At 43.2% G+C, this 27244-nt stretch overlaps 1 protein-coding gene across 6 annotated transcripts in view; it reads left to right on the top strand.

The window, feature by feature from the left end:
• Positions 1-27244, top strand: part of IQSEC1 (IQ motif and Sec7 domain ArfGEF 1) — a 337900-nt gene that overhangs the window by 59987 nt on the left and 250669 nt on the right. For 5 of the 6 annotated variants that reach the window (XM_065687868.1, XM_065687867.1, XM_065687871.1 and 2 more), the window contains exon 2: positions 12634-12663. The exons of the other annotated variant lie outside the window; for it this stretch is intronic. In XM_065687868.1, coding sequence (XP_065543940.1) covers positions 12634-12663 — 30 coding nt within the window. The remainder of the gene's footprint in view (positions 1-12633; positions 12664-27244) is intronic. 6 annotated transcript variants of the gene reach the window in all.

Here is a 27244-nt window from a genome sequence, read left to right as displayed (position 1 = left end):
TTTACGGCTGATTATCATGTATTTACAGGCTAAATTGATAAAGTGTTCTGCTGTAGATATCTTCCGGTCTAAAAAGCATTTAGGTGCCATTAGAGGTAAGGAACTCTGTGAGGGAGTGTTTGAATTGAAACCCTGGCTGTTGAAAAGCCATACTTGCCTAGTCTCATATTGGTTTAAGTTCCAAAAGGATGCACTCCTTAGTTAAACTCCAGGTTTTAAGAGGTTTTTCTTTGCTTGTAAGGCCTTACCTGTAAATGGAAAGACAGTAAAATAATCTTGTTTTGTGGCTTGTCACTTATGATTGCTCTTCATTTCAGCAAGAATCATGCCTTCTGCAGATACATTCAGTCCAGAGGAACACAATGTGCTAATGCTTTAATACTACTTTGTATTTCTGCAGGAAAGTTTGTCTTCCACTTGCTCTCTGTGGAGATTTCTGAAGTGCAGCTATATATATAACACTTACTCTGCTGTTCTTCATTTCTTTGAGGGTTAAGTTGTATGCACATTTCCTCAGCTATTAAAAAGATCTCACTCAATTAGCTGAGCTGTAAAGAAACACGTGAACGAGTGCTGATCTGAGTTCCTGAGCAGGGGTGGACAAGTGTGCAGGTCAGATGGGGAAATAGGAGGTGGTTTGAAAGGCATCAGCTGTAAGGGAGTCAAAAAGGGGAATTGGCTTATTTGTGAAATGATGTATGTAATAAGAATGAGATGTTTTCAAGTGGAACTTCAATATTTGTCATATTTACGGTTTTCTCATAATGAATTACAAATTACAAACAACAGTAATGGGAGGAGGGGGATGAAAAATTAAAATAGGTAAAATGGTTTTGAGAGATCATAAACAAAGCTATTTTAATCAGCTACGTTTTCAGATTCAAGTCTTTATTCTGATGCTGACTGTAAGAGCACCCCCTGCTTAACAAAGCAAAATATTTCCTTCCCTTCCATATGGCTCCTTGGCAATATTCTTACTTAGATCATAAATTGGCTTCACTGCAGAGTCTAATTGCTTAATCTCATGAGACAGGTATTGGTGCTGGACTCCACATAAAGCAAGTGGAAACTGCAGAGCCTTTTTAGCGCATTGGTGGGTTGTTGTGGAGGCAGTAATTTCACGAAACCCTTCCTGCTACCTGCTGTAGGGAAGGATAATAGCGAACTTGGTAAACAAAGCTTCCTTGCTCTGTGTTCTGCTTGGCTGCTTTCTATTCAATGATCATTTTCCATCCTGCTTTGTAGTACACACTAAGGGACTCATTTTGGATGAGCCTCTCTGCTAGCAGTGTAACTGGTGGGAATGGAATGATGGCACACATGTCACATACACAAGGCTTCTGAGGGGTGCAAGAGGAGGAGGGGCTTCTTAACTTACCCTCCAGCTTACCTGCTTCCCCTTCCTGAGATGGACAGCAAATGCTTCAGACAGAAACTAAGTATTTCAGTTGCTTTGTGTTTAGACCGCTGCTACTTGGGTACACACAGCTGTATTAACGTGGTCCTTGAAAAGATGGACTTGTGCCTCCTTTGCTTCCCCCCGGTAACACGGGTGATTGTGCATGGAGGGTCATGATATTTCTCCAGTTGGCTGAAAGTGCCCTGAGGTAGCTGCATCTGTATGCTGAGGTTTATGTGTATTTAAATGTTTTTGTTAAATACCCAGGTGTGGAAGGCTGTCCTAGGCTATGCAGGTGGTGCCATGACTGGGTCTTTATTTACATGCTAGAGGAAGCATGTTCCCCTGCCTCTTGCCGAGCAGCCAGATGGTATCTGTAACCTTGATGGAAGGCACTCGGCACAGGCTGGAGGGGCTGCTTTTTGTGAAAATACGTGGGGCTTGTACCCATTCCATTGCTGCAAACTGTTTTCAGACAGTAAGCACAAAGAGATTACTAAAGGTTCCTAAAAAAGTGTGTCCTTGGTGAGCAAGGTGAAGTGTGGAGAGGACACATTCAACCCAACTGCTAGCCAGCCTGCAGCACAGTAGCATATGCACCAGGGGATGGCTGGGCAATGAAATCAAGCTGATCTTTTTACCAGTCTCTCGTCAGAGATGACTGAGAGTTTGGAACAGAAGTTTCTTGTCCAGTTAGGCTGGAAACAATCCAGGCATAGATGGAGCAAGCTCTTTATGGAGACCATGTGCCAGTAGCTGCACTTCCATGGTATATATGTTAGAATATTGTAAACTGTCTATGGGAGACAACTATTTTCTGCCTCTCATGGATTGAGAGACATTTCTACTTGGGTTTAACAGTTTAGCTTGAACAGACAAAAATGGCATTTACTGTCTAAGGAAGTGGCTGTTTTCAGTGTTCCTGTCCAGGCTCAGTTAGAATTGATTTTCTTAACACGCTAATTAGAAGTGTCTCTGTGTTAACACCTTTGTAAGGACTAAAGAGGCTTTGGTAGTCACTGCCACGTAAGCAATGCATTTGAAGAGCTGGAATGGAAGGATACTGCTTATATTTGGGGAGAAGAGCTCCATCCTGAGTGTATGCAAGGAGGAGCTTGAAGACTGCATAGTAGTTGAGCCATAGTAAAAAAGAGGGCATCTGCAGAATATTATCACTTAAGATAGCTAAAAACTGTTACGTTTTTGGTGGTTTGGTTTTTTTTTTTTTTTTAATAAGAGTTAGAAAATATAGGACAAAAAGAATGTAATTAGTTATGTTCTTTGTGAAAAAGTGAACTTGGTTAATGCGTGGTTATGGGTCTAATATCCAGTCCTTCTGGTAAACTTATCCATGGTTTCTTTTTAAGCAGTCAGTCGTATGCTGTGCTGTAATACAGAACTCTTTCTTGTTACACCTCCTTCCTCCCTAGCACAGCAGGATCCATTGCACTGTGTTGTATTAGTGTACTTGAGGGGAATTGCCATAAACCAGTAACTCTCTGTTCTCAAGTACCCTGAGTTGGTCACAGAGGAGCAGTTCCAGCAGTAGAACTGCAACGATCTACTTCATTGCTATGGTATGCGATGGGGATTGGGCACTAGATGTCATTATATTTCTTTTCCCTTTCGAAACGGTGCCTGAAAATGCTTTTTATATAACTGATATTGGATCTTGCAGCTGGTGGATCATATGCTTACTTTGTATTAACTTAATTACATGATTTCATGTGAGAGATGGTGTGCATTCGTGCATGATCTGCAATAAGATCTGTTAGTCCAAGTACCAGCCCAAACTGAGTTTGTATATAGTTGTGATAGGAGTTTTAAGTTTGGGACTTGAACTGAAACTCTTTTTACTTTCGGTGATGGGAAATCACATCTAAGCTCTTCCTCCTTTTCTGCAGTCCAAATGTGTTGATGCTGGGGTTTTTGTGGCTATGAGTACACAGCATGCATGAGGATGGAACGGTGCCCAGGGAACTGAAGCATATGAAGCATGGAGTAACGAAATGGAGCACTCTCAGTATATTCATCATAACATGAAACCAGTATTTAAAAGCATGGCATCAAAGAATACTTCTTTCCCTGTGTCGTGAACTGATGAAGAGTCCTGAGACCTTAGCATGGGGCTGGTACCGTGGTAACTCATGGAACTCTTCAGAAGGCTCTGCCTTATGTGGTGGGCTTCTCTTGAATAAGTGGAAGAAAAGGTGTCTCCTTGCTTTGGCAGCAGAAGCACTGTAATAATACAAGATATTGATGCACTGTATTGGAAAAGAGCTTTTCGCTTGCTAGAGACAATACAAACCTGTACATCTAGTAAGAATATCATGAGTAAATACAAACTGATGCTACTTGAAGTGCCGATATTAATGTATTTACATGCTTCTGAGCTACAGTTCCATCAAATAGTATGGGAATGTTACTGATAGCTCTGTTTTGTTTCTCTTCTGTAACAGAATAAAGTGTCCTGTTCCAAGTACCCAACTGCTGTAACTCTAAGCTGGTACAACTGATAGTTAATAATTAGAGGTACAGTTCTGCATTATTCACCTACCAGTGCTAGCGCAGAGGAATTTGTGATTCATATCTGACAGGCAGTAAGAAGAGTATTCATCCTGACTAGAAACTGTTTATTATGATGCAGATGATACGGTGTAAAATACAGATTTCTGGTACCAGAAATTGGAGAGGGCATTTTGGAAAACTGTTTCTACCAAGTATTGAGTTTTGGTTAGGAGCAAGAGCAGTAAAGGGAAACAACTAACCTGATTTTAGTTTATGGTGTTTGCTGCAGGACATGAGAAGTGCACTCATTTTTATTCTTGTTTCCATACAATGAAACTTGGAGGTTAGCAAATGCTTTTGGATTGCACATCTCTGGAACACACACCCCTCTCTTGGGGAAGAGCATCCTCTGGCTTAGGGGCAAAGGTTTTCCCCAACACCATTGCTGGACTGTGCTGTGAGGTGTGCCTTTACTAGGGGTCGGTGATGACATTTTCACTAACTGCATGGGAAAGACACACTCCTGCAGTTTCAGGGGAAGAGCTGGCGGTGGACCTGAGGCACCGCTAGCCCTCATGCAGCAAACCAGGGTGTTTCCTGCCTTGGAGGCTGTGATCCCACTGTCAGAAAACAGAGGGAACCAAACTTCAAACCTACCAGCTATGTGGATGACTTTGATTTTACTGCAGTGCAATTTTGTTCCATCACCCATTTTATTTTCACTTAAAAGGATTTATCAGACATGCTTGGTAATGGGATAGCAGTATTAGTGTGAAGGATTTCAGTCCCCAGTTATAAAGATTATCTAAAATGCCTCAGGACAAGTTCTCAGTCCTCCTAGGATGGAAGAAAGCAAAATATCTCATAAATGTTGACCCTCTGCTGGTTTTCAAACTGACTTGGTGGTCTGGGCTGTGGGAGTCCCTCAAATACAGACCCCATCCAGGCTGATGGAGGTGATAGTTCCCTTGCAGTCAGGTGTGATTCTGGTTGGTTTGTACACAGCCTCTTCCCTGGGACATCCAGGCACAAGGTGCCCAGGGCCTGATAGTCTCTGTGAGCAGGATGTGCACCTGAAATTGTACCTCTTTTCACATGGGCTACGGGGTAGACATGAATAAATGCTGGTTCCTATCATTGCATGTCTGAGTCAGCTTTGAATTGGTGATTTTGGCTGCTGCTTTGGCCTTGTAGGCTTGGGGAAGCTGGAGTGTACAAGAATGGCTGAGTTATCTTTATGTAGCTCCCTCTTTGTAAGAGGTACAGCTCTGCCCTTTCCCTTCCTGCATGCTCTCTATGCTTCAAGGAGTTAATGTAATAGCCAGAGGCTACTGAAATGAGGGATGCTGCAGACAGGCGTCTACTGCTGTTGAGAGAGTGTTGTATTTCTAAATGTATGCAATAAAAACCTCACAGGGATTATTGGGCCCATCAGATCTGTGCTGTTGAAGCAGCTGTGCCTCTGCGGTACCAGATTTTGTTAACTTTTCTTGTGTGTGTCCATGGTGTTACCCTGTGTGCTTCAGCAGCAGGCAGGGAGGTTTGTAAGCTGATTGCTCCCTAGTTTCTTTCTGAGTAAACTGCTGGATCAAAGCAAAACTGGGAGGATGCGTGTACAGAGGGAGAGAGGGATGAGAAAAGCGAGCAGTTTCCAGCCTCAGGCTGAACTAAACCTTCACTAGGGTGAAGCCTTTGAGCCAGGGCCTGGCTTTCTGATCAGTGAGACCAGGCTGGGAAAGTAGTGGGGAGGAAAGATTTTACCAGGAGCCACTGCAGTCCTGCCAGTGTGTTCTGAGGTTCCGCAGCACTGCTGCTTGCAGCGGTTCTGCTGTTCTGCTGTACTCATTGCAGTTCTACTTTCAGTGTCAGTTTTTAGGTGGTGCTAATCACTGTTACTGATCCCTTGCTCAATTCCCTTAGGCTTTAGGGCAGAAGAGATCACAGAATCCCAACCTGATTTGTGTTGGAAGGGACCTTAAAGCTCATCCAGCTCCAACCCCTGCCACGGGCAGGGCCCCCTTCCACTGGAGCAGCTTGCTCCAAGCCCCTGGGTCCAACCTGGCCTTGAGCACTGCCAGGGATGGGGCAGCCACAGCTCTCTGGGCACCCTGTGCCAGCGCCTCAGCACCCTCACAGGGAAGAGCTTCTTCCTAAGAGCTCAGCTCAGTCTCCCCTCAGGCAGGTTCAAGCCATTCCCCTTGGCCTGTCCCTACAGGCCCTTGTCCCAAGCCCCTCTCCAGGTTCCCTGCAGCCCCTTTAGGCACTGGAGCTGCTCTGAGGTCTCCCCTTCAGGAGCCTTCTCTTCTCCAGGCTGCCCCAGCCCAGCTCTCTCAGCCTGGCTCCAGAGCAGAGCTGCTCCAGCCCTCGCAGCATCTTCATGGCAACCTCTGGTTTAGCTTGAGCCCGTCCATGTCCCTTTTGATTTAGTAAGCATACCTCTGAAGAGGGAAGTGGTGAAACCATTCCAACAGGGAAGCTTCACTCTGCCTTCAGACCTCTTTGCAGAGGTTGCCTGTTACTTTGTTCCTAGCAGTGTTCTACCTGTTCCTAGCCCTGATGTGCCTCTGGTGACTCGGCAGATGTAACCTGCTGAAAGATACTTTGCTCTGTAGAAGCTTGCTGGAGATCCTGTCCGGTGGGCTCCGGGGTTGAATGGAAGTGCTTTATTCCCGGCGGCTGCTAGACTTCCTCATAGTATTTGGGAAATAAGAAGACTATTAGGATGCTGCTGTTCTCAAATAATCTACAAAAATGGTGGTTCTCCTGCTGTGCAAGACCATTTTTTATCTCTATACTAAATCAAATTGCAATGCCAGAATCGTACTTGTGTAATTGATTTATTATTTCTATTACTATTGTGACGGGCAGCCCAAGAGCTTGTTTTTGCGGTGAGTGCTCATTCCTCCTTACGGAATCCTGCTGAAAGGGCTGTAATTAGTGTCAAAATCATTTTTCCTGTCCTGAAACTCCCTTTGTTAAAATGCTACTGCCTGGACAGATCTTTACTTCATATTTTGTCACTTCTCTGGGGAGTCTGCAGCCCAGCAGAATTTTTCTGACCCTGTCTAAAACACAAAGTCCTGCAAACTAACCCGTGTTTTGGGCAGGCAAATCTCCATTCCACCTGTGTGAGTGGCCGGATTGGTTTGCACATTGCTGGCACTGTGCTGATGCTGATCTGGACCGAGTTAGCAGGAGGGCAAGGGCAGGCGGCACGCATGCTTGCCTCTGAGTGCAGTGAGCTTCAGATACCTGCTGCAAACAAGGCCACTCTTTGCAGACTCCTGGAATAAGTGTTTCTTTACTTAACAGAGTATGGCACATCTGTTGTCATCCAAAGAGGCAGGCAACATCAGGCAGACACAAAACCCTCAAATCCTAGAAAGCTCTCATAGCCTTTAGATAGGGCTGGAAGCTTCCTGGCAATATCTGTCTTTTTAGAATTGCTGCTCAGAACAGGAGACCTATAGAAACCTTACAGTAAAATGTGCTAATGCCCACTCATGATATGAGTAGCAACATTTATATAGCCATTAATGAATTCTCCTTGAAGCTTTTTCCCTTGAAGGTAATCTGTTCATCTGTATTTCAAATGCTGAAAGAATTAATATATTACCTGATACAGAAGTAGTATCAGGGGTAGTTTGCTTTCTTGAGGCAAGTTCTATGCTCAGATCAAAGCAAGATTTAATCAAATGTATTGATTCTGGTATTGCTCTGTAAGGATTTGCTTCAGTCTTTTGCTTTGTAAAAGATGAAAATAGAATGCTCTTTAATATGTGGTTACTGTATACTCATACCTGTAGTAGGTCTACTAAAGTAAAATTAGTTTATGTGGCTTGCAAGAAGATATTTCAGATGCAGTATGATTATTTAGCATGGAAGCGTGGCATGCTGCTATGAACTGTGGCTTTTATCCAGTTCTTTTTACCTTAATGGCAATGGTCCCTCTTTATAGGTGAGCAGATACGACTTGACTTCCTACCACATGGGTAGGTATGTGGCTGTGAAACTGTATTGAAGTCCTGGCCACTGGTGGGGTGGTGTTGCAGTAAGATTTGAGCTCTGCTTTTGGCTGCTTTTCTAAGCAAAAGTTTGCATCTTGAACATGACTCTTAGACAGAGTTTTAAACCAGATGTTTCTATTTTCTATAGAACCTGTTTTTATAGGATACGGCCTTAACCCTGCTCATGGCCCAAATAAAGTATCTGCTAAGCTCAGAATGGTTGCAGGGGTAGTTGTGTACATCAGTCTGTGTGAACACCCCTAATGGCTGTGAACAGTATTTTATTTGGAAAATTACTTCTTCCGGAGTCAGACACAAAGCTGGTTCTGAAGCTGCTTCTGGAAGCAGCTTTACATTGCACTGTTCACTTCTGAGTACAGCTTGATGTGGAAACAACAAAGCAGCTGCCTTTGAGCCTGTTTAGTATTGCTTTAAGGGGGGAATAACAGAATTGAGTGCTTCCTGCCGGGGTGAGCCAGAGACCTGCTAAAATCTTTGGAGTCTTGAAGAGCCATTGGCTGAGCTGTGCCTCTGAAGCTGTGTCTTCTGGGCCTGAAGGTCCTGCTGTCACCTGACGGAAGAGGAGCCTTGCTGTGGGCCATGGGAAGCTCTAACACTCCCAATTTGAGTGGCTTTTCCGTCTCGTGCAGTTCTCAGAGGTTTCATCCTACCTGTGATACTCCTGTAGATGGTTTTCAATCTGTACGAGCTGACAACCTCCCACCAAGAGGGTTTTGTTGAAAAATAGCCAACCAGCTCAGCAACTGGAAGCCAAGATTCTTTGTTTGGCATATCTATAGGAGAGTAGTGGCTGTCTCCTGCGTATTCAAAGCAAGAGATAGTAAGTCATTTTGGCAACACGAATGGAGATGTTCTCTTCGATTCCCGGTTTTGACAGATGTGGACTGTCAGATGGAGGGTGATGGCAGTACTTCGTTTGAACTGAAAAATCATTCAGGATCTGAATAACCACTCTGGTTTGTGGTCCCCTGTAGGTTTGAAGTACTGCGGGGGCTGCTTTTGTTTGGGTTTTGTTTGGGTTTTGTTCAAGGTTTGTTATGATGGTGCCTTCTCCTGGCCTCTACTTGCCAATGGGGTTACAGAAAATACTGCTAGTAGCAAAGTCAGTTCTGCTTCTATTGACTCCACCAATCTTAAGGGTGGGTTTTACCGTATTTCCTGCTGAGAATGAAGTTCCTGGGGTCAGGAAGAAGACAAACTGGTGCTTTAATGGACTGTGTTGGTTAATATTTAGTTCTCCTCAAAATGAAATAGTGGAAACCAGCTGGAGATGACGGGAGGAATCTTGGAGAAAGTTGCATGACTTTTCTCACATCACTGATGTAACTTGGATATGTAAATGGAATATAATGTGCTTAAAGTGCTGTAGCGCAGAAGATATTCTGTATATTGCAGCCTTTTCTTCCTTCAAAGTCTACCTTAAAAGAAATAATGCAGTGTATTACCAGAAATATTTTCACCTTTCTCCTTGTTTCAGCAGTGACAGGGTCAGTTGTTTGAGTCAAAAAGAAAAAACCAATCCAGAGCCCAGCACGTGCTACAGCGTAAGCAGAAACATTAAATATTGATCCAAAATCCTGGCACTTAAAGGGCACTTAAAGAAAATCTAATGCTTTATTGCAAACTACAAGTAGTGTGTTTTCTCTGCAGAGTGTTCTTTCAGCCCTGCAAACCAATTACTCATTCCCTGAATAAAACTTACAGTCTCTCAATTACTCATTGGAATTTAGTCAAGTAAATCTTATTCACTTATAAATGGATCTTATTTGTAAGATTAGTAAGATCTACTCATAAATAAATCTAATTTGAGAAAATGCATATTTAGCAGTCGTGAAATTGAGCAGCTTCTTTTACCTTTGGGAATCCTAAAAATGAGGAAGGGATGGTGGTCCCTCTTCCCTCCTTATCAGCTGTGTTGGACAGAGGTCAGCTTGGGAATGCTGTTGCTTCCAGCCATGGTGCAGGACATAGCTCAGCCAGGGGCACCTTTGCCTTGTTGCTTTTCCTTGCCTTAGTTAAAATACTACTTGAGTTTTGGGGAGAGGAGCAGTGAGTTGGTGGAAAAGTGGTCTAGGAAGGCTGGTTGCTGCTTCTAGTGACCTCCAAATGCTTTGGGCACTCACAGGCATTTTCTGGGTTCAGATGGTTTTGTTATTCCAGTCGAGGGAAGGCAGAAAATTAAGATGATCCATCTATTTGAAAAGTTGAAAGTCCAAGCGATTGCCTTTAATTTCTCCTTCAGTTGTAAGGCGCATGTTCTGCAAGGTGCAATTTGCTGAAAACTGAGTGTGGGAAGCTGTCAGTTAAACACTTCTTAATTTTTCCATGACTCCTGGGGATGTGTCGGTGAGCTCCTTTCTCTTCCTTTCCTCATGCTCACAGCCCTTGCAAGAGCAAGGCAATCGTGCACAAAAAGCTGATTTGAAGTTACGTTTTGTCCATCAGAATACGTACGTGTATCTAGAAACCTAACAAGGTGACCAGGCAGGCTTTAAAAAATGGGAAGGGAGGCACAGGAGGCTGATGAATTAACACGGGGTCAGCTTAGAATTTGTGCAGCTGCAGCCTGAGGCTTGAATTTAGTCCTTTCCTCACCTCTGTTATGGTTGGGCCTGGATGTGTGGGTGAGGATGGAGGTCACACCACTGCTGTTATCTGGGCAGGCTGCTGGGATGGAAATGCAGAGGACTTCTGAAGTCTTGAGCATGTTTATATGTTAATGTTTTAAATAAAATGTGGTGGTACAGCTGGAAGTAGCAGTTCGCCTTTGGATCCTGTCTTCATTAACAAGAACTGACAGGGTGTTAGCTCTTACATATTTAAGAGCTCTTCTGGGTGAGGATTTGTGGGATTCCGCATTGTTTTGGAAAATCTTTTCAACAGGCAGTAAATTAAACCTTAGGATAACATCTAATGATGCCAGTAACACCCAAAGTCTGAGCTCTCAAAAAGGTTGAGGATGCTTTTTGTAAAGGTGAATACTATCGGGCACACCAAATGCTACAGTGGGTTTTTGCAGCGGTGGGATGTCCTGTTAAATGATCGTTCTTCCTTAAGTGAGAGGCAGTGATGATTCTTCATCACCTCAGGTAGGGCGATGATAACAGTTTCAAGAGAGTGAAACTTCTTCCCAGGCAGAATTTGATTCACTTTGCTCCAAACAAGAGAATTTTCCACTCTGCTGATAGCTGTTCTGGTTTAAAGCAGTCTGTAGTGCTAGCTGTCAGGAGCATCAGCTGAGACTCCCTCCTGTAGGTACACCTGGCCACCTCTGTCACTTACACTGCTGAATTCCAGCGCTCCTCCTGCTGCCTGAGTATCTCGTGAGCCAAGACACTACGTTCACTCTTCTTTCTTTCCTCTCAGCTTGTGCGTTTAAAATCAGCTAGACTTCTTTGAGCTCAAAGAAAAAGAGAGAGCGTGTCATAAAGGTGGGGAGGAAAAAACCATCAATTCTTGGACCTCTTTCTACAATTGAATCCAAAAATCTGATTTTAGCACTGCTTGCTTTCTGGTGTTAGACTTAGGAAACCTTTACTAGCCAGAACTTTTTCTCCTGCCTTTAGCATAAAATGCAAGTTATTGTTGGAGGTGGGAGTCATCTTAATAAGAAACTGGTTCTACTTTTTTCTTATCTTTTTCTCATACTAAGGAAGATTCTGTATTTCCTAAAGAAATACCCTTGCCTTTGATTTTGAGGAAGCAACCTTGGTGCTAGCTTATTGTCACTTAAGTGCTAGAGTTCGCAAGTTCAGATTGATCACTTTTGTATTTGGATCCCTTGTGTGATTATGGCACGGAAAGGGCGGTTTGAGGCTTTATTTTGCCCTGTATTCTCCTGCTTTGGTCTGTATGTTTAATTCCTGGTTTGTAGCACTGAGGCTGGATTGTTTTGGGGTAAGGAAAACACAGTTGTATGTTTTCCTCTGGGGTTAGTGCTTGTTCCTGGGATGTTGGCAGTATTCTGTTCCTGTTCCCCTTCAGAGGAGCAGACCTTCTCAGTACGAGTGACACTACATGAAATTTACTTACCTAAAACCACTGGGGGCAGGGGGAAGAGGTTTTGTTCCAGTTTTGATTGGTAAAATTGTCTCACCTTGAGAATAATACGCCCTTTAAGAGCTGCTTTAACTTCGTGCATCTTATCCTTCATTTTTGCACATTTATGGAATAAGACACATATGGGGTTGAAAATAGTTTAAATTACCATTATTTGCAAGCCACAGCCCTTTGAGTAGTGCCTAATGAGGCTGGGGATGGGATTCCAGAATGCATTTGCCTATGACCTTTTCAGCTAAAGTGAAAAAAAAGCTTACAACAAAAGGAAAAGGTACAAGCTTCTCTGCTTCTGGAATCCTGTCAGAGGCTGGTGCTTTTCACTTGCACAATGGAACACAAGTCTCTGTTATTGCATGTTTACAGCAGATCTTTCCTGAGGGTTCAGAGGGTGTCAGCATGTATTTTAATATTGCAGTTATTGACTTCAACTGTTAACTGGTTTTTAACTTCTGACAAGATTTATTCTGAACCGAAACAGGCTGATTTCTTATTCAAAAGTCTTTAGTAGGGGAAATGCAACAAGAAAAACTACCTGGAAAGCAAAGGGAGAGGATGCCATGCAGCCTACTATTTTCAGACTATGTGGTTTAGAAATGCTGGAAGTAATTCTGTCCTAAGTCTTTGTGTATTGCTTTACAGGTCTGAAGGAGACAGTTCAAGAAGCCTCAGGTATGTGAACGTTGTATTCTTCCTGTCTTGATGTCTTTGTTCTAAGAAAATACTGTATTTAAAAGCATAATTTTATTTAAAAGCATTAAATGGAAACAGATCTTTTTTGGTCTGGTTTTTATTGATTCTCCTTAGCATGCCAGTTGTATTTTCATTAAAAGAATCTTCTGCCTTGGCTAAGTTCAGTAATAGACAACATGACCTTTCCTGAATGCTTCTCTCTCTAATATGGCTTAATACTCAATAGATTGGTTTTGATAATTGCAAAAGGCATATTATGGCTAGTTTTCAATCAAAATGATTACTCAGTAGTCATTTGTATTGGCAAAGCTGGGAGCCAGCTGCCTGCCCGGTTTTTGGGGCAGTATCTGTGTTGGGAAGAAGTCCATGTGCTTGTTCAGCTTTCTTAATCTCCTCTGCTTCACTTGCTAGCAAGAGCCTTCATTGGCTCAGTATTACAGTAGTCATGACATCCTTCGAAGATTCAGATAATTTAGAGAATTTACTGTCATTATCAGACACTTTGCTTTTAACGTACTCCTTTAGTGTTTTATGCTTGTTACCTAAAGGTATCTTTTTAAGCCTACCTCTAGGAAAACGTGTCTGTGTAAGCCAAACCTGTAGAGCTTGTAACAGTGCTCTAAACAGGACTGAAAGGTTACAATTGCATACTTGAATCTGTGTTCCACATTCATTAGGCCATTAGGATTAAGCAGATGCCTTGATTCTTAAGGAGTGTGACTGTTAATCAATGATAGCAAGGTCCAAGGCACTGGCTGTGGGTTCACCATAATACCCTGCAGCTTGTTTGGGGGGTTTTTAGAGCTCTGCATCTAAAGATGTTGCATTTTAATGCTTTAAAAACAAGAAACAAACAATCCACCACCAACGAAGCAAGAACCTTCACTTGCAGAGTTAAGAATGCAGTTCGTAGCCACAGGGATGCAGGCTCTCTGAAAAACAGGTGAATTGCAGAATAACCAGTGTGATGGCAGAAAAATCTGCATGTAGGAAGTAATCCAAGGTCCTCCAAAATGCTTTTTCTTACAAGAGAAATGAAAGTGTGATACTGACCTAAGTTTGAGGGGAGTTTGGGAGCATGTTTTAATAGCAACTGACCTGGACAACATCACAAGCTGCTGTAGTTCTGATTGTCATGAGCTGCCTGTGCTGTATTCATTGGGGTTTAACTCCTAGCAGGGCTGCCAATATGCTGGTAAGCTGTGGAAGGACTAATGCTGATGGACTATTGCAAAGCAAAAATTAGCCCATTGGCATGTGAATTGAGAGAACTGTAATGGCAGTCCCATTTCAGCCTCTGATAGTCATTCCTGTTTGGACCTGCTGAATCTCTGGCAGGATTTGGTTGACCAGATGAGGGGCAGTGGTATGCGTGTGGCATCCCTGATGTGCTCTGGTAAGAGTTCAGTTCACCCATTACAGACTGTTTTGAGATATTTCAGTAGTGTGTGGGCACAGCTGAAAGCCGGTTACTTCAGATCTGGTTTGGGTGCTGCCTAGAAGCTAAATGTTGATAGAGCTCTAGCCCTTGCTCCTAGCGTGCATCTTCCTCATGTAGGATTATTTCGTTGCAGGGGGGTGTGTGGTGTTTGACTGGCAGGATCAGGGACTGGGCTGCAGCACTGGTGGAATAATGTCAGTTTGTCCTGCCAGATCAATTCCACACCTCGGAGGAAGGGTCTGCTCATGCCTGGTGAGCGCAGAAACCAGTAGTGCTGCCAGGAGCATGTTTCTCCTGTGTATAGGCTGCAGGGTTGAGGTGGTGAAAAACAGCACCATGTTTTCTCTATCTGCAGGCAATCAGCATGAGGCTGGGAGCACTGGTATCATCTGGTTTGAGGCTGTTCACTGAATTAATTGTGTTATTCAGCATGAACTCGAGTTACTCCAAGACAGGTCAGACTTTTGCAATGGCCTAAAATGAGGCTAATGAGTGACTGCACTAGCAGGCAACGCGAGCAGAAGGCAGAGCTGTACTTCGGAAATGTTCTTTCAGGCCAACTCTTCCATCTTCCTTCTTAAACTGTGCTTCCTCAGAGCAGAGGGGAAGTGTCACTGAGGGTGTGATTTTGTGTTTCTGCCTGCTTCAAATTCTGGTCAGCGTTTGGGCGCAAGCCGCTGAGCTCTGTATCTGTGTCTAGGTCTCTTCTTTACATCATGGCTAATTTGCTTCATCCTGTTTTCCTTTATTTCTGGCAAATCAAATGTAATCGCCTCAACTGAGATGATAAGGTCAGGCCAGGGGGTAGTGCTGAAACTCTGAGGAGAAGAAATCGTCAAACCTGCTCACAGAAATATCAGCAAAATACCAGCAAATCACTGTGCTGGCTGTTATACCAGCGTCTTCTGCCAAGTTGTTGAGTTCATGAAATAAAGTATACAAGGAGCTGCAAGCAGGTGAGAAGCCAGGAGTAAAATGCACTGCCTCAGCATTAACTGGACAGATACCACATTGAGTGAAATTAGTTAGGGGCTCAGGTCTGTGGTTAATAAGCAAAAGCATTTGTCAGGAGTGTAGTGACTCTCACTGGCATTAACACGCAATATAAAAGGATCACTCTAAATACCAAGATGCAACCTTTTATGTTTTGCCACCTTTCTGCAAGAAGATTGTTTTGAGATCAGATGGATGACAGTTGGAGTGTCACTGGAAACCTGTACCCTGCAAGCTTACCGGCTTGTTATGTATAAGCAAGATCTTTCTCTCACCTTCAGTGCTACATGGGTACCAGATGAACCAGTACAATAACTTGTGTGTTTGTGTTTCTAGAAGATGCAGAGAGAAACAGCTCGGTCTGGTGAATTCAGTGTGGGTCAGAGCTGATATCCTGCACTGACATGGGCACTGACTTGCACTGTAGAATGCTAGACTGGTTCAGGTTGGAAGGGCCCTTAAAGCTCATCCAGTTCCAACCCCTGCCACGGGCAGGGACCCCTTCCACTGGAGCAGCTTGCTCCAAGCCCCTGTATCCAACCTGGCCTTGAGCACTGCCAGGGATGGGGTAGGTCTGCTCTGAACTGAATTCATCCTTCTCTTTTCCCTCCTTACACCCTGTCACACCTGCACCACTCTCATCCTCATTAAACTTCTAACTTCTTCCAGGTGGGACCTTTTAGAAGTTTCCTCTGAGCAGTAAATAGAAGATTTAAGATTCAAAAGGGCAGGCAAATACATGCATCCTAGGGGAGTTTTCTTTCTTTTGTCCCTGTCTTTCCAGCCCACCCCAAGCTGTGATGTGCTGTGGGGTTCGGTAGCCCATTGGAGGCAGATGTGCCTGTATGCCTGGGATTGGGAATCCTTGGCTTCAGTTCAGTCTCTTGCAGTTGAGTGAGTGTAATCAGACTTGTGACCAAGAGGCTTGCATTGGCATAGCTGGCTTTCTTTGTGCTGGAATGGAATATCCAATACAAGTCCTAGAATGCCCTAAAATTTTATACCGTTGCTCAGCTGCAAAAGTTATTGCTGTGGTGGGTTCATTTACAAGCTTTATAGCCTGTCATAACAATGAAAATGAATCCAAAAGATGTTTTGCAGTGCTCTGAAATGCCGGAAACAGTGAATCTGGCTATGCAGAGACAAGGTTGGTGCACAAAAATCTCTGTGATTCTGGAGAATTAAAAATTGTCTTGATTTTCTTTTTTTTCCTTTGGATTTCTCCTTGTGTCAAAAAGAACAAATTGTCCCGTGGTTTGTGCAAGCCCTTAAAATTCTTCCTGCTCATAATATTGTTGTGCTGTAATAAACTTAGATTGTTTCCTTCTGGAGAATACCATGTAATTTCCAAGCCTAGGTATTTGTTAAATCTAAAATTGATAAATGGCTTTGAACGTTCTGCATTCTCAAATGTAATGAACGCATACATGGTGAGCTAAGGAGCTGTCGGTGTGATGGTCCTTTTCAATTAGCTCTCTTCATTTATGTGTTCTCAGTAGAAAAGGTAATTTGTTTTACAAGGAATTTTAATGCTTAGTGTATGACCTGACAGTTACAGATAAGAATGTGTATATGCAGCATAATCCATCATAGGATCCCAGACTGGTTTGGGTTGGAAGGGACCTTAAAGCTCATCCATCCAGCTCCAACCCCTGCCACGGGCAGGGACCCCTTCCACTGGAGCAGCTTGCTCCAAGCCCCTGTGTCCAACCTGGCCTTGAGCACTGCCAGGGATGGGGCAGCCACAGCTTCTCTGGGCACCCTGTGCCAGCGCCTCAGCACCCTCACAGGGAAGAGCTTCTGCCTAGGAGCTCATCTCGGTCTCCCCTCTGGCTTAAACCCAGTCGTCTCAAGGTTTTAGTTCAAGGTTCAGGTAGCTAGAACATGTTCTTAACGACTCAGGAGATCATTAAGCATCTTTCACTAGCAAACCTCTCAAACCTGCCCAGAAACAATAGCTCTGTTCTGGCTTTCCTTCTTCTGTTTTTATTCTTTGAAAAGATCAATGAATGGCTTAAAGACCCAAGATTTAATTAACCATTTCCCTAGGTATTCCTTTAATGCTTTTCTGTCAGTGAAACAGGAGAGATTAATTACATTAGAGTTGATGGTAGCTGCTCAACACCTGCTCCATGATGTTCCTGGTGTAATACTTGTGCTGCAGCCGGGGCTTTGGTCAGTTGTCAGCAGTACAGAGCACCTCTTGGATCCTGTCCAGCAGCGATCCTGTGCAAATACCCCTTTCAGTCAGCCCACTGGAATTCATCTGTCCCCTTTAGGCTTCTGTTTCTTGCTAGTTGCGTGCATTAAAAAGGAGAAACCAAGTACAACATGGGGTAAGCTCTAAGTAACAATACTCATAAGAGCAGTGTGTTCTCATGGCTCCTGCACTGAAGGGTGCCAGAGCTACTGCCAAAACCCCATGGTGTTCTGTGAATACCCACATAACTTAAGGAATATGCAGTGAAAGAGGGAGGAGCCTGGGGGTTAGCTAAAAAAGAAGAAGAAAGGGCAGTTAACGTACTAGCTATGGAGAAAACAGCAGCTAAATAATCCAGCTGAACCAGAAGAAAAGTCTCAGTGTGTGGTTTTTCTCAGTGTGTGAAGTTCGGTGGCAAAGACTGTGGTGGTTTTTTGCTTGATAGCAAAAGTAGGTAAACTCTCTGAACTATGCAGACTAAACGCCATTCACCACTTTGCTATTGGTGGCAGTTCTACTGAAGTGAATTGATGGTAAAATTTGGCGGAGTGCTATGTGGCATGTGTGGGATATGAATGCCTTTACAATACGAAGAGAACAGGAATGTTGTTAACGATGAAAGGGTTCATAATGAAACAGGAGTTTTTTGCTCTCTTCCCTGTGGCTTCAGTAAGGCTGGTCTCTGTAAGACATAGTAAGAAGGCAACAACTTTCAGTTTTCCTAGGTTATAGAATCATGGAATAGTTTGGGTTGGAAGGGACCTTCAAAGCTCATCTGGTCCAACCCCATTCAATGAGCAGGGACATCTTCAACTAGATCAGGTTGCCCAGAACCACATCCAACGTGGCCTTGAGTGTCTCCAGGGATGGGGCATCCACCACCTCACAGCCGCTGTAGCTTCAGCAGCACGTGTCAGTGGTTCATGGCAGCCTTTCCCCATCAACCCTCTGAGAGAAGTCGGGAGCATCGTAGAGAAGGGAAGTGGACAAATGGAGGTTTGGACGGTGTTTGCATTGCACTTGTCAAGTTGGGAGATGAGGAGGTGATACTGCTTCATGCAGCCAGGTTAGCATGAGTTTTTCATCACTGTTTTAGTGCACTAACACATCTGAAACCACCCTATGGCTTGGACCCTCTACGCTGTTCTTCCTGCACTTCATCAGAGATCCTGAATGGTTACAGAGAGCAGAACATTAGCTGGCAGGGAGTCATTATTTGAGCTCTGTAATATAGCTTTCACAAATGTTTCACTTGATGTTCATTTTACTCTTAAGTGGCACGAACGCACAGTAGCAAAGCTTTTTCCTCAACTGTAATTACGTTCAGCCTAACGAAATAACTTGGCAGTGGCAGTAGTGGCATTTTAGGCACTTGATTTTTGGGAAACGGATTATGGAAACTGATCATAAACCAGACCTGGACCTTCTAGATTTCCTCGTGATACAGAGTGCCTTCATTTATTTTTCTATGTACCCAATTTGAGGTGTTTTAAAACCTTCTGATTTTCCAGAAAGGTTGTGTGCATAACTTACCAATTGGTCTGGGTATTGCAAAAACATCTCTGACTTGCCAGGCCCATTACTCTCTGTGAACTAAGCTAACTGGTTTTCCCCCCTTAACACTGCTTCCTTAGACTCATTTGTCAAGGAGCTACAATGGCACTGCACTGGTAGGGGAATTAAAGGAAAAGGGCTGAGTTTTATTTCTTTTGCAATAGTTGTGTAAACACGGGGAGGCTTCTGTTTGCGATGCAATGTGCGTTCTGCTTGAGGTAATACATTATACCAATATTGTGACTTCTGAATTACCGAGATTCTGATCTTTCTACAGAAAAGTAGAACCAAGTCTTGCTAAAATCGGATGCCATCCAGGTGGACCAACCGGCACATGCAAGCATTTTGCCTGAAGTGATTTCCATTGGAAACAGGCAGCTGTAATTTCTGGGAGTTGTGAAGTGCTGACGGTGCTCAATCGAGGTTCTGTGACAGGCTGGCAGTTGTTGAATTTGCAGTCTCAAAAAGACAAAGCTTTGTAAGCGCTCTCACATTAATTCAGTGCAACTACTTTTTAGACCCAATTCCTGCAGGAGCAGTTGTTGTTCAGGAGCAGTCCCTTTGGTGGCTGTGTAAGATAAGGCGTGCTTAACGAGCAGCATGTGTGCACAACTTCGTTCAGCACGTGGAGTGCTTGCAAAGCCACGGAAGTTCTCTTTTGTGTAGATGAAGTAGGCTGAATTCCCTTCATGATTCTGCCATTCCGTCTCAGCTGCTTTGCTTTTCATTAAAATTTACATCGAAAACTGGCTAAATATAGGGGATAGAAAGAGTATCCAAGAGGAAAAAGTGTAGAATATCTTATATGTTGTGTGGTTCATACTGTTTTTCAAGGGCTTTGGTTAAGGCTAGTTTTGGAGCATCTGCTGAACAGCTTGTAATTCTCCAGTTGAATTCTTGTTTCTATGCCCTCGCTGCAGTTGAGGCAAGCAGGAGTAGTGTGTGTTGTGAGTAGAATTTAGCACATCCATTAGCTGTCTTTTGCGAGAATAAGAATTCTCCCTAAATTATCCAGTGTTCTAGTGAGATGCAGACATCCTGATATGCAGCTTATACTGCATGAAGTTGCTTTCTGGCTTCCCGTTATGCTGCATGCCAGAAGAGCGTGGAATGTGTGTTCCCTTGCGTCACAAAGCCCTCCCCGGTCTGTGATGTAGGCTGCAGTGAGCACCTCTTCACTTGCGTGTAAGCTGTCAACGGAGCTGGTGCAGGGCCTGGAGCACAAGTGCGGTGAGGAACAGCTGAGGGACCTGGGGGGTTCAGATGGAGAAGAGAAGGCTCAGGGGGGACCTGATGGCTCCCTACAAGTGCCTGACAGGAGGATGGAGCCAGGAGGGGCTGGGCTCTGCTCCCAAGGAACAAGGGATGGGACAAGAGGAACCGGCCTCAAGCTGCACCAGGGCAGGTTTAGATGGAGCTGAGGAACAATTCCTGCCCCAGAGGGTGCTCAGGCATTGGAACAGGCTGCCCAGGGCAGGGCTGCAGGCACCAGCCCTGCAAGTGCTCACACACCGTGGAGACGAGGCCTCAGTGCCATGGGTTAGTGGTGGCCTTGGCAGTGCTTGGGGACGGTTGGGCTTGATCCAACCTGGCTGATTCTGTGATTCTACATAGAACCATCTGAGGGGGTTAATTTTTAAAGAACAGAAGTGTGGCACAGTGAGAACCACTGCTCCTATAGCTGCTGTGGAAGTTCCAGAGGAGAGGGTATGAGACTAGTTATACTCCTTTTAGTTTTAATCTTTTAAATGGATGATGTGATTCTATTCAGTAGTCCTGTGAAGATAGGAATGAAATCTGACTTTAGGAACAGAATTAACTGGCATACTTTTCTCTCCAGAACACTGAAAATAGTCTTCACTAGCTATTGGAAATCCATGTGTATATGCAAATTGGGTAGGACACAGTGAGTTCTGTTAATGATTTGTCTGTCTGTGTTGGTGAAAAAAAAAAGTATCTGCTTCCTTGCACATAATCATTTTCCTCCAAAAGATTTCATGAGACATCTATAGATAGGACTTTAAGTCACAAGTACCTTTGGTTCAGGTGCAAGGCAGCAATTTTTATCTTGTAGTCTGCACACTGACAACATACCACCAAGTAAAAGAGAGAACTTCCTTAGCTTTTCTTTCTGATCTCATTGCTTTACCAAGTAGGCATGGTTAAACTGATTCTAGCCAACAGGAAAATAGGCAGCAAAATATAGGTGGGTAAAATCTACTGATAACTTTAAAGGCCTTTTTTTCCATTTTGTTTTTTTAATCTGTATTCTCTGTAGTTGTATGCTTCAGTGTTATTCAAGAATGATCCTTGGATTAGGAATTAACCATGAGTTAGATATCCAGTTCCTCATCTGAGCTGTTTTAATGAAACTTTTGGAAGTATTCCAGTATATGCAATTGGAATTGAATTGAAAATGAAGTAAGCAAACTATGTATTGGAGAATCTGAGAACAGAATAATATGTTGTTAAAAGCATAGAGACAAAACGAAGGTTTTAGGTTATCCCAGTGCAGAAGAAAAATGAATATCCTAAGATCAGCGTTATAAATAATTTGAATCAAGACTACAGCACATTTGTGATGAAAGTGCCTCCTAGGGACTGTTGTAAGTTGAAGTAGCTGACAGCGTGTGTTTATGGCTGGGGTGGTGGTGGTTGGTTTTTACTGCAGCTCTTGCTCTGCTTTATGGATGAAGAGAAGTCAGTTTTTATCATGATTTTACGGGGTGCTCAATAGTTTTCTGCTTGTTCAGAGAGTTCTGAGAAGCTCCTAACCTGTGGCAGTGCACTTCTCTTCAGAGGCATGAGAATATAACTGACAGTGTTCCCTGCCTGATGTGGATGTTGGAGCACTAATACTGCTCGTGAAACTTAAATAGGACACAAACCTCTGAAGTATTTGCAGTCGAAGTAGCTGTGAAGAAGAGATGTCTTAGACTAACATGCTCATATAGGGTGGCGTAAGACTTTTAACAGGAAAAGAGAAGGCAAAAAAAAGAAGTTGTTTATGTATATAACTGATATCAGCCTATTATGCCCAGCATAACCGGTATAGATAGCCTGGAAAACAGTTGACTTAACTACTACATCTTTCATGTTTCAGCTCAGTTTTAAGTCTCTCTGTATCTCTCCTGGAGTATGTTCTGGTGCTGTTTGACATCAAGATCACAAACAATGACAATTTTGATGTAGTCAATGGGGTTTTAATCAGTGAAGTGTTAATGATGGATTGATTTAAATGAGCTGTGAAAAAAGTGGGCAGAAATTCTGTGAGCATTTTGAAATGAAGGGCAGCAAAGGCAAATGTTTCTATGGTCTAACTAATGGAACAATAGACACAAACCTTCTCCTTGATGAAGAGCAAAGAAAAAACAGTTGTTTGGGGTTTTTTGCCATTTAGGATGTGGTGAACCTTTTATGCATTGGTGGAGAATTCCTCCCCTATGGCAGCTGCAGGGTGTGTGGAATGATATCCCAGCTGCAATTTCTTCTAAATAATGCGTTTCCTGCAGGAAAGAGGGTGGCAGGAAAGGACAGAGGGTGTGAGCAGTGCTGTGCCTACACTGTGAGTTTTAACCTGTTGCACACTGGCAGACTGGTGAGCCAGCCATCCGAAACCACCCTGAGCTTGGTGAAGTGTCAGTGTCAGTATAGACATCCTCCAGTTCTGCAGAGTGGATGTAGAGGCACAGGAGGTCTTTGAGTTTTGTGGATGTTTTGCTTGTTTAGTTCTAACTCCGGTTGCTGCGGCTGCCGACGTCACAGAGAGCAGGAGCCAACAGGGAGAACAAGATGTATCACCAGGTTTGATAACTGCAGCAACCAACTGTTGTATCACACAATTGCATTGATACTTTTGTTCAAACTTCATTTATAAATGGAGCTGCAGATCTCTTCTCTCTTCAAAGATGAACAAAAGGCAGTAAGAAAGCCTTTTGTGCATATTTCTTGTTATTAAATCATAGTGAAGGCTGTGAGGGTTTCTGTGACTTCTTTAGTAAAAATTACTGACTGAAAGCTTTAACCTTTTGTGCCTCCTTGCTTCGCCCTGTCACTGCCTGTCTTCTGGGGAGGTGAAGAGGAGAAAGTAAAGCACTTGAACTTGCCTCCGTAATGCATGCCCTCGCTTGTGGAATCCCATATTGATTCCACAGTCCTATCTGCTGAATGTATCTCAAATACCTGTCAGCTCCTCTTGCCTAATTTCTGCCATCAATTTGGTCTCTTTAAGTTCTTGTCGATTAAACCAAGGACATTACTTGGGATACCCCTATAATTTACTTGTAATAGTTAACTTTGTCAGGGGAATAAGATTACTCTGCTGAATTTTAGTGTAAGAAAACAGTATCTGTACACAGAAACAAGGATTGCAGGCAGAACTATTGGAGCTGCACGAAATACTACGTAAGCTTCCCATACAACAAATAGAAAAATTCTTTTGAAGATAAATATTAACAGACCTGCTCCTGGGTTTAGTCAAGTGTTGCTCCAGCCTGTCTTGTGCATGGTGCAGAAGTGATGCATCATGTACTCAAGAATTATGTTTTGAAGTGTTCTAAGAACACTGTTACAGAATGTTCTGTGGATAGCTCTGGTCTTTCAGTTTCTTTGTGTGGTTTTGCTCATTGTACAGTCAAACTTAATTTGCTCTTCCAAACCACAGAAGTGGTAAAGACTGGAGCATATCACTTATGTTCAAATGAACCTGCAACTCAAGCAATCAAATCCTTCCTTTCTAGATACTGTAAATCAATCATACGCATGAATTAAGATGACTTACCACTATTCAGTTGGGGGAAAAACAAGTCCCTTTGTGCTCAAGTGAATATAACAACTCCAGCAAGAACTCATTTAAATCAGGAGCTTTGTAATAACCTTGCAGCTCTGATGCATACACTGAGGAAAGTTTCCCCTCTGCAACAAAGATGAGGATTTCTGTTCGCACAGTCATTTAATATGTGCAGAGAACATACTGAGATAAGCTTGGCTTGCTGAGATGTCACAGCTCTCTATTTTTCTTCTTTTTCATAATCGTTTCGTGCTGCCTGGTTTGAAATGAGCTGCTTTGATTAGTGCTGCCGGACGTCAGCTCCTGACCAAGGCATCTCTCGGCAAAAGGGACAATTGACTTGTCAGGCACACAGCTACAGAGGACTAAACTCTACCAAGATATCACTGGCAGGATATTCGAGCATGGCTTTGATTGTGCACTTTGGCTGTTGTAAATGAGTGTTTGACTTTCAAGAACCGGGCTTGCTGTCACTATGAGCTCCCAGGTTATTTGTGGTCCTGGAGCACCATCGTGTAATTGCAAGGTAGCTGATATGGCTGCTCTGCACACAGCAGCTCCTTAGGGAACGCTTTCTACAGCTACCTTCAGAATTTAGGTACTGGAATCATTTAATAGCCTTACTTACAGACCTCAGAGAAACACATAAGTGTCTGGAAAAAAGTGTCATCACTGAGTGATGTGTACACTGTAGGGGAGAGAAACACAGTGTGTTTCTTTTCGTGGAGATGCTGAAGACGAACTGGTCAAAGAGCCCTCAGTTTAAAATGAGAGTATAAATAGCTCTGCCTTTAAACTCGAAACAATCCATACCTGCTTTTTGAGATTAATCTTTCCTTGAAACTCAAAGCAAAAGTCTCTTTTTCCGAATTTGGATTCTGAAGGAAGAGTTGACCTCTGGTAGATTTTCTGGGTCCTCTTGGGAAGAAGTAGTGTTGCTCTCCTCGAAGGCTTGGTGTAGTGGGCAATGCACTAAAAGAACTTACACAGACCGAGAGCAGAGTTGCTATATGAACCAGCACTCAGTAGCTACCTGGCCTTCTGTTGTAGTATTTTTTTAGATGAAAGAAGAAATCTGAGGAAGCTGAACAGAGCAAGGATGCTCATGGTTAATGGATAGACTGTGTAAATATGACCAAGTTGTCCATGAACTGATTGCCAGCTATTTTCATTATTCTTTCATTCTAGTTGGAAAACCAAAGAATGGTCTGCCCAAGTGTTATGGATGAACCCAAAGAGGACTCTCAGATTTCAAGGCTGAGTGGCTGAACACTTCAGTAATTTCTGGCTTCAAGACTTGCTCAAATTGCTTCATAAGGTCCCATGGAACCATAGTTTGAGAGTCCATAATTTCTGCTGGATTATATTGTAAAAGAAAATCCTTCAAGGGAGACTAGAGGTAGTATCCTGCTCCCTGATTTGCCACTACCTTTGCTGCTTCAGCCTCTGGTGTCTGCCACTGAGCCCAGGTTCTGAGTAGAAGATGTTGTTAGACTTGGACTGATAGCCTGAAGCAGCTCTGTCCCGGGATGTTCTTGCTGTTTGTGTGCCCTATAGTGATGACAGAATGTTCTACAGGAGGGAGTTGCTCTTTGCTCAGTCCATTATTTAAACAGCTGGCTCTGTCTTGGATGTAGCTCCAGCCCTCACATGGTCAGAATCACTTTTGTCTCTCCTGCCCTTGCTGTATAAGACCCTTACTTTGTGGTGATCCATTCTGTATGTATAAAGGCTGAGCATGTGGGAGATAAATAGGACTTCCAAGTCTTGGCTTCTGCAGATGGGTCATTTATCAGTGCTTCAGGGTAGTAAATGTACCTGCTTTCTAGTGATAAAGTCCTTGGGATGCTTAAACATTCTTAATGTAATGCATGTGTAGTTCTAATTGTTTCTTTAACTGCAGTCTTGTTGAGAAGAAATAATGGGCACATATTTGGAAGTCTGCGTTCCCATAAGAAAGTAGCGCTATTTTCATAGCATAAGCCAGAAAGGCTGCATGTTCTCAGGATCTATGCTCTGTCTCTGTAGTGCTGCTTCACTGTTCTCAGGGGTTTGCATAATCATGGTATTTGTCCTTGTTCTCTTCAGGGTAAGCTTGATAATAACTACAAATTTTCCTAAAAAAAACCTGAAGTAAATCATAATACGTTAGAATATATGGTTTCTACTCAGTGAAGACCAAGGTCTCATTTGGTTTGGTGGAACAGCATTCCAGTAATGTTGACATTCTGAGGCAACACAAAATGCGATGTTGGTTGGAGTGACAAGCATTCAGGATTCAAACTGAATTAAAAAAACCCAACCCTAAATTGTGTATATATACAGAGAAGCTGAGGCTGCCCCATCCCTGGCAGTGCTCAAGGCCAGGCTGGACGGAGCTTGGAGCAAGCTGCTCCAGTGGAAGGTGTCCCTGCCCATGGCTAGGGGTTGGAACTGCATGAGCTTTAAGGTCCCTTCCAGCCCAACCCAGTCTGGGATTCTATGATGGTTGCAGATTCAAAGTACACTGTGCACAGCAGTCCTATAACAGTGTTAAATATATGTTATGATTTAAACATTTAAGGGACTCCAAGAAGCCTTTGAGAGTGCTTAAGGCATTTAAATACGTATTACTCCACATATCACTGAAAAGGATCGTCTTAGTATCCTGTGTGATCTCCTCAGTAGATTCTAACATATGTATGTGTTTACGTTGGTGGGACTGTGTGGGCAAAGAGAGTGGGGGCTTACTATATTTTCCTTTTTTATTTGGATTAGTTTTGTAGTAAAAGCAGAGTGAACATATGCTAAGCAAAGAAAGCTGAAGAAGCCAGAGGTGAAGTTCAAGGATAGCTCTTCAACCCACTGTATCTACATTTTAGAGACATCTGGTAGGTTACAGAACAGACTGACAGACTTAATCTAAGAGGTGCAGTAGTATCTGCCTGACCTTTTTCCTGTTCTATGTCAGTTCTTGAGTGCATGTATTCTCTCCTTCAGTGCTAATGTATCTTGAACACTGTTCTCAGACCATGCTCAGTGAGTAGCTCTTTGTCTTAGGCTTTGCTAAGAGTGACCCCACTTCTGAATTACATTGACCATTGAAACCATAACATAAAAATCCCAAACCCCATGGTGTAACATTGGGTGACATGAACTTCCTCGTTTATAAAAACAAATAGGAAAATGCTTCCACACCTACTCTACAAACAGGAGTAGTATCTGGCCTATTATTCTTTTGCTAACATTGCACATCTTTCACCATTCACGCCTGACGTAAGTCATTACCAGTCTGAGGTTTTTATAGAGGCTTTTAATGTGGCTCAGTAATGAGGATTTTAATTATCACTTTCAGGACAAAGATCCTGATGCTGTTTCTTAGCCAAAATAGAGCAATACAAAAGGCTTAGGATTAGACTAAGGTCATAAAAGCTGACTAGTTTTAATTTTTTTTCCCACTTAGCTGGTGGCAGAATTGCTGTCTGCTCCCTGAAAGGTTGTAGGAAGTTACTAGGCAATGGATAATGAGCAACAGGAGGAGGATGAAAAGGTGCAGTGAAACTTTAATGCAAACAAATGAATTACTGCTTCTTTATTCAGAAAG

The sequence above is a fragment of the Lathamus discolor genome, chromosome 7 (assembly GCF_037157495.1).
Source record: "Lathamus discolor isolate bLatDis1 chromosome 7, bLatDis1.hap1, whole genome shotgun sequence".
NCBI lineage: Eukaryota > Metazoa > Chordata > Aves > Psittaciformes > Psittacidae > Lathamus > Lathamus discolor.
This window is presented reverse-complemented; position numbering and strand designations above follow the sequence as displayed.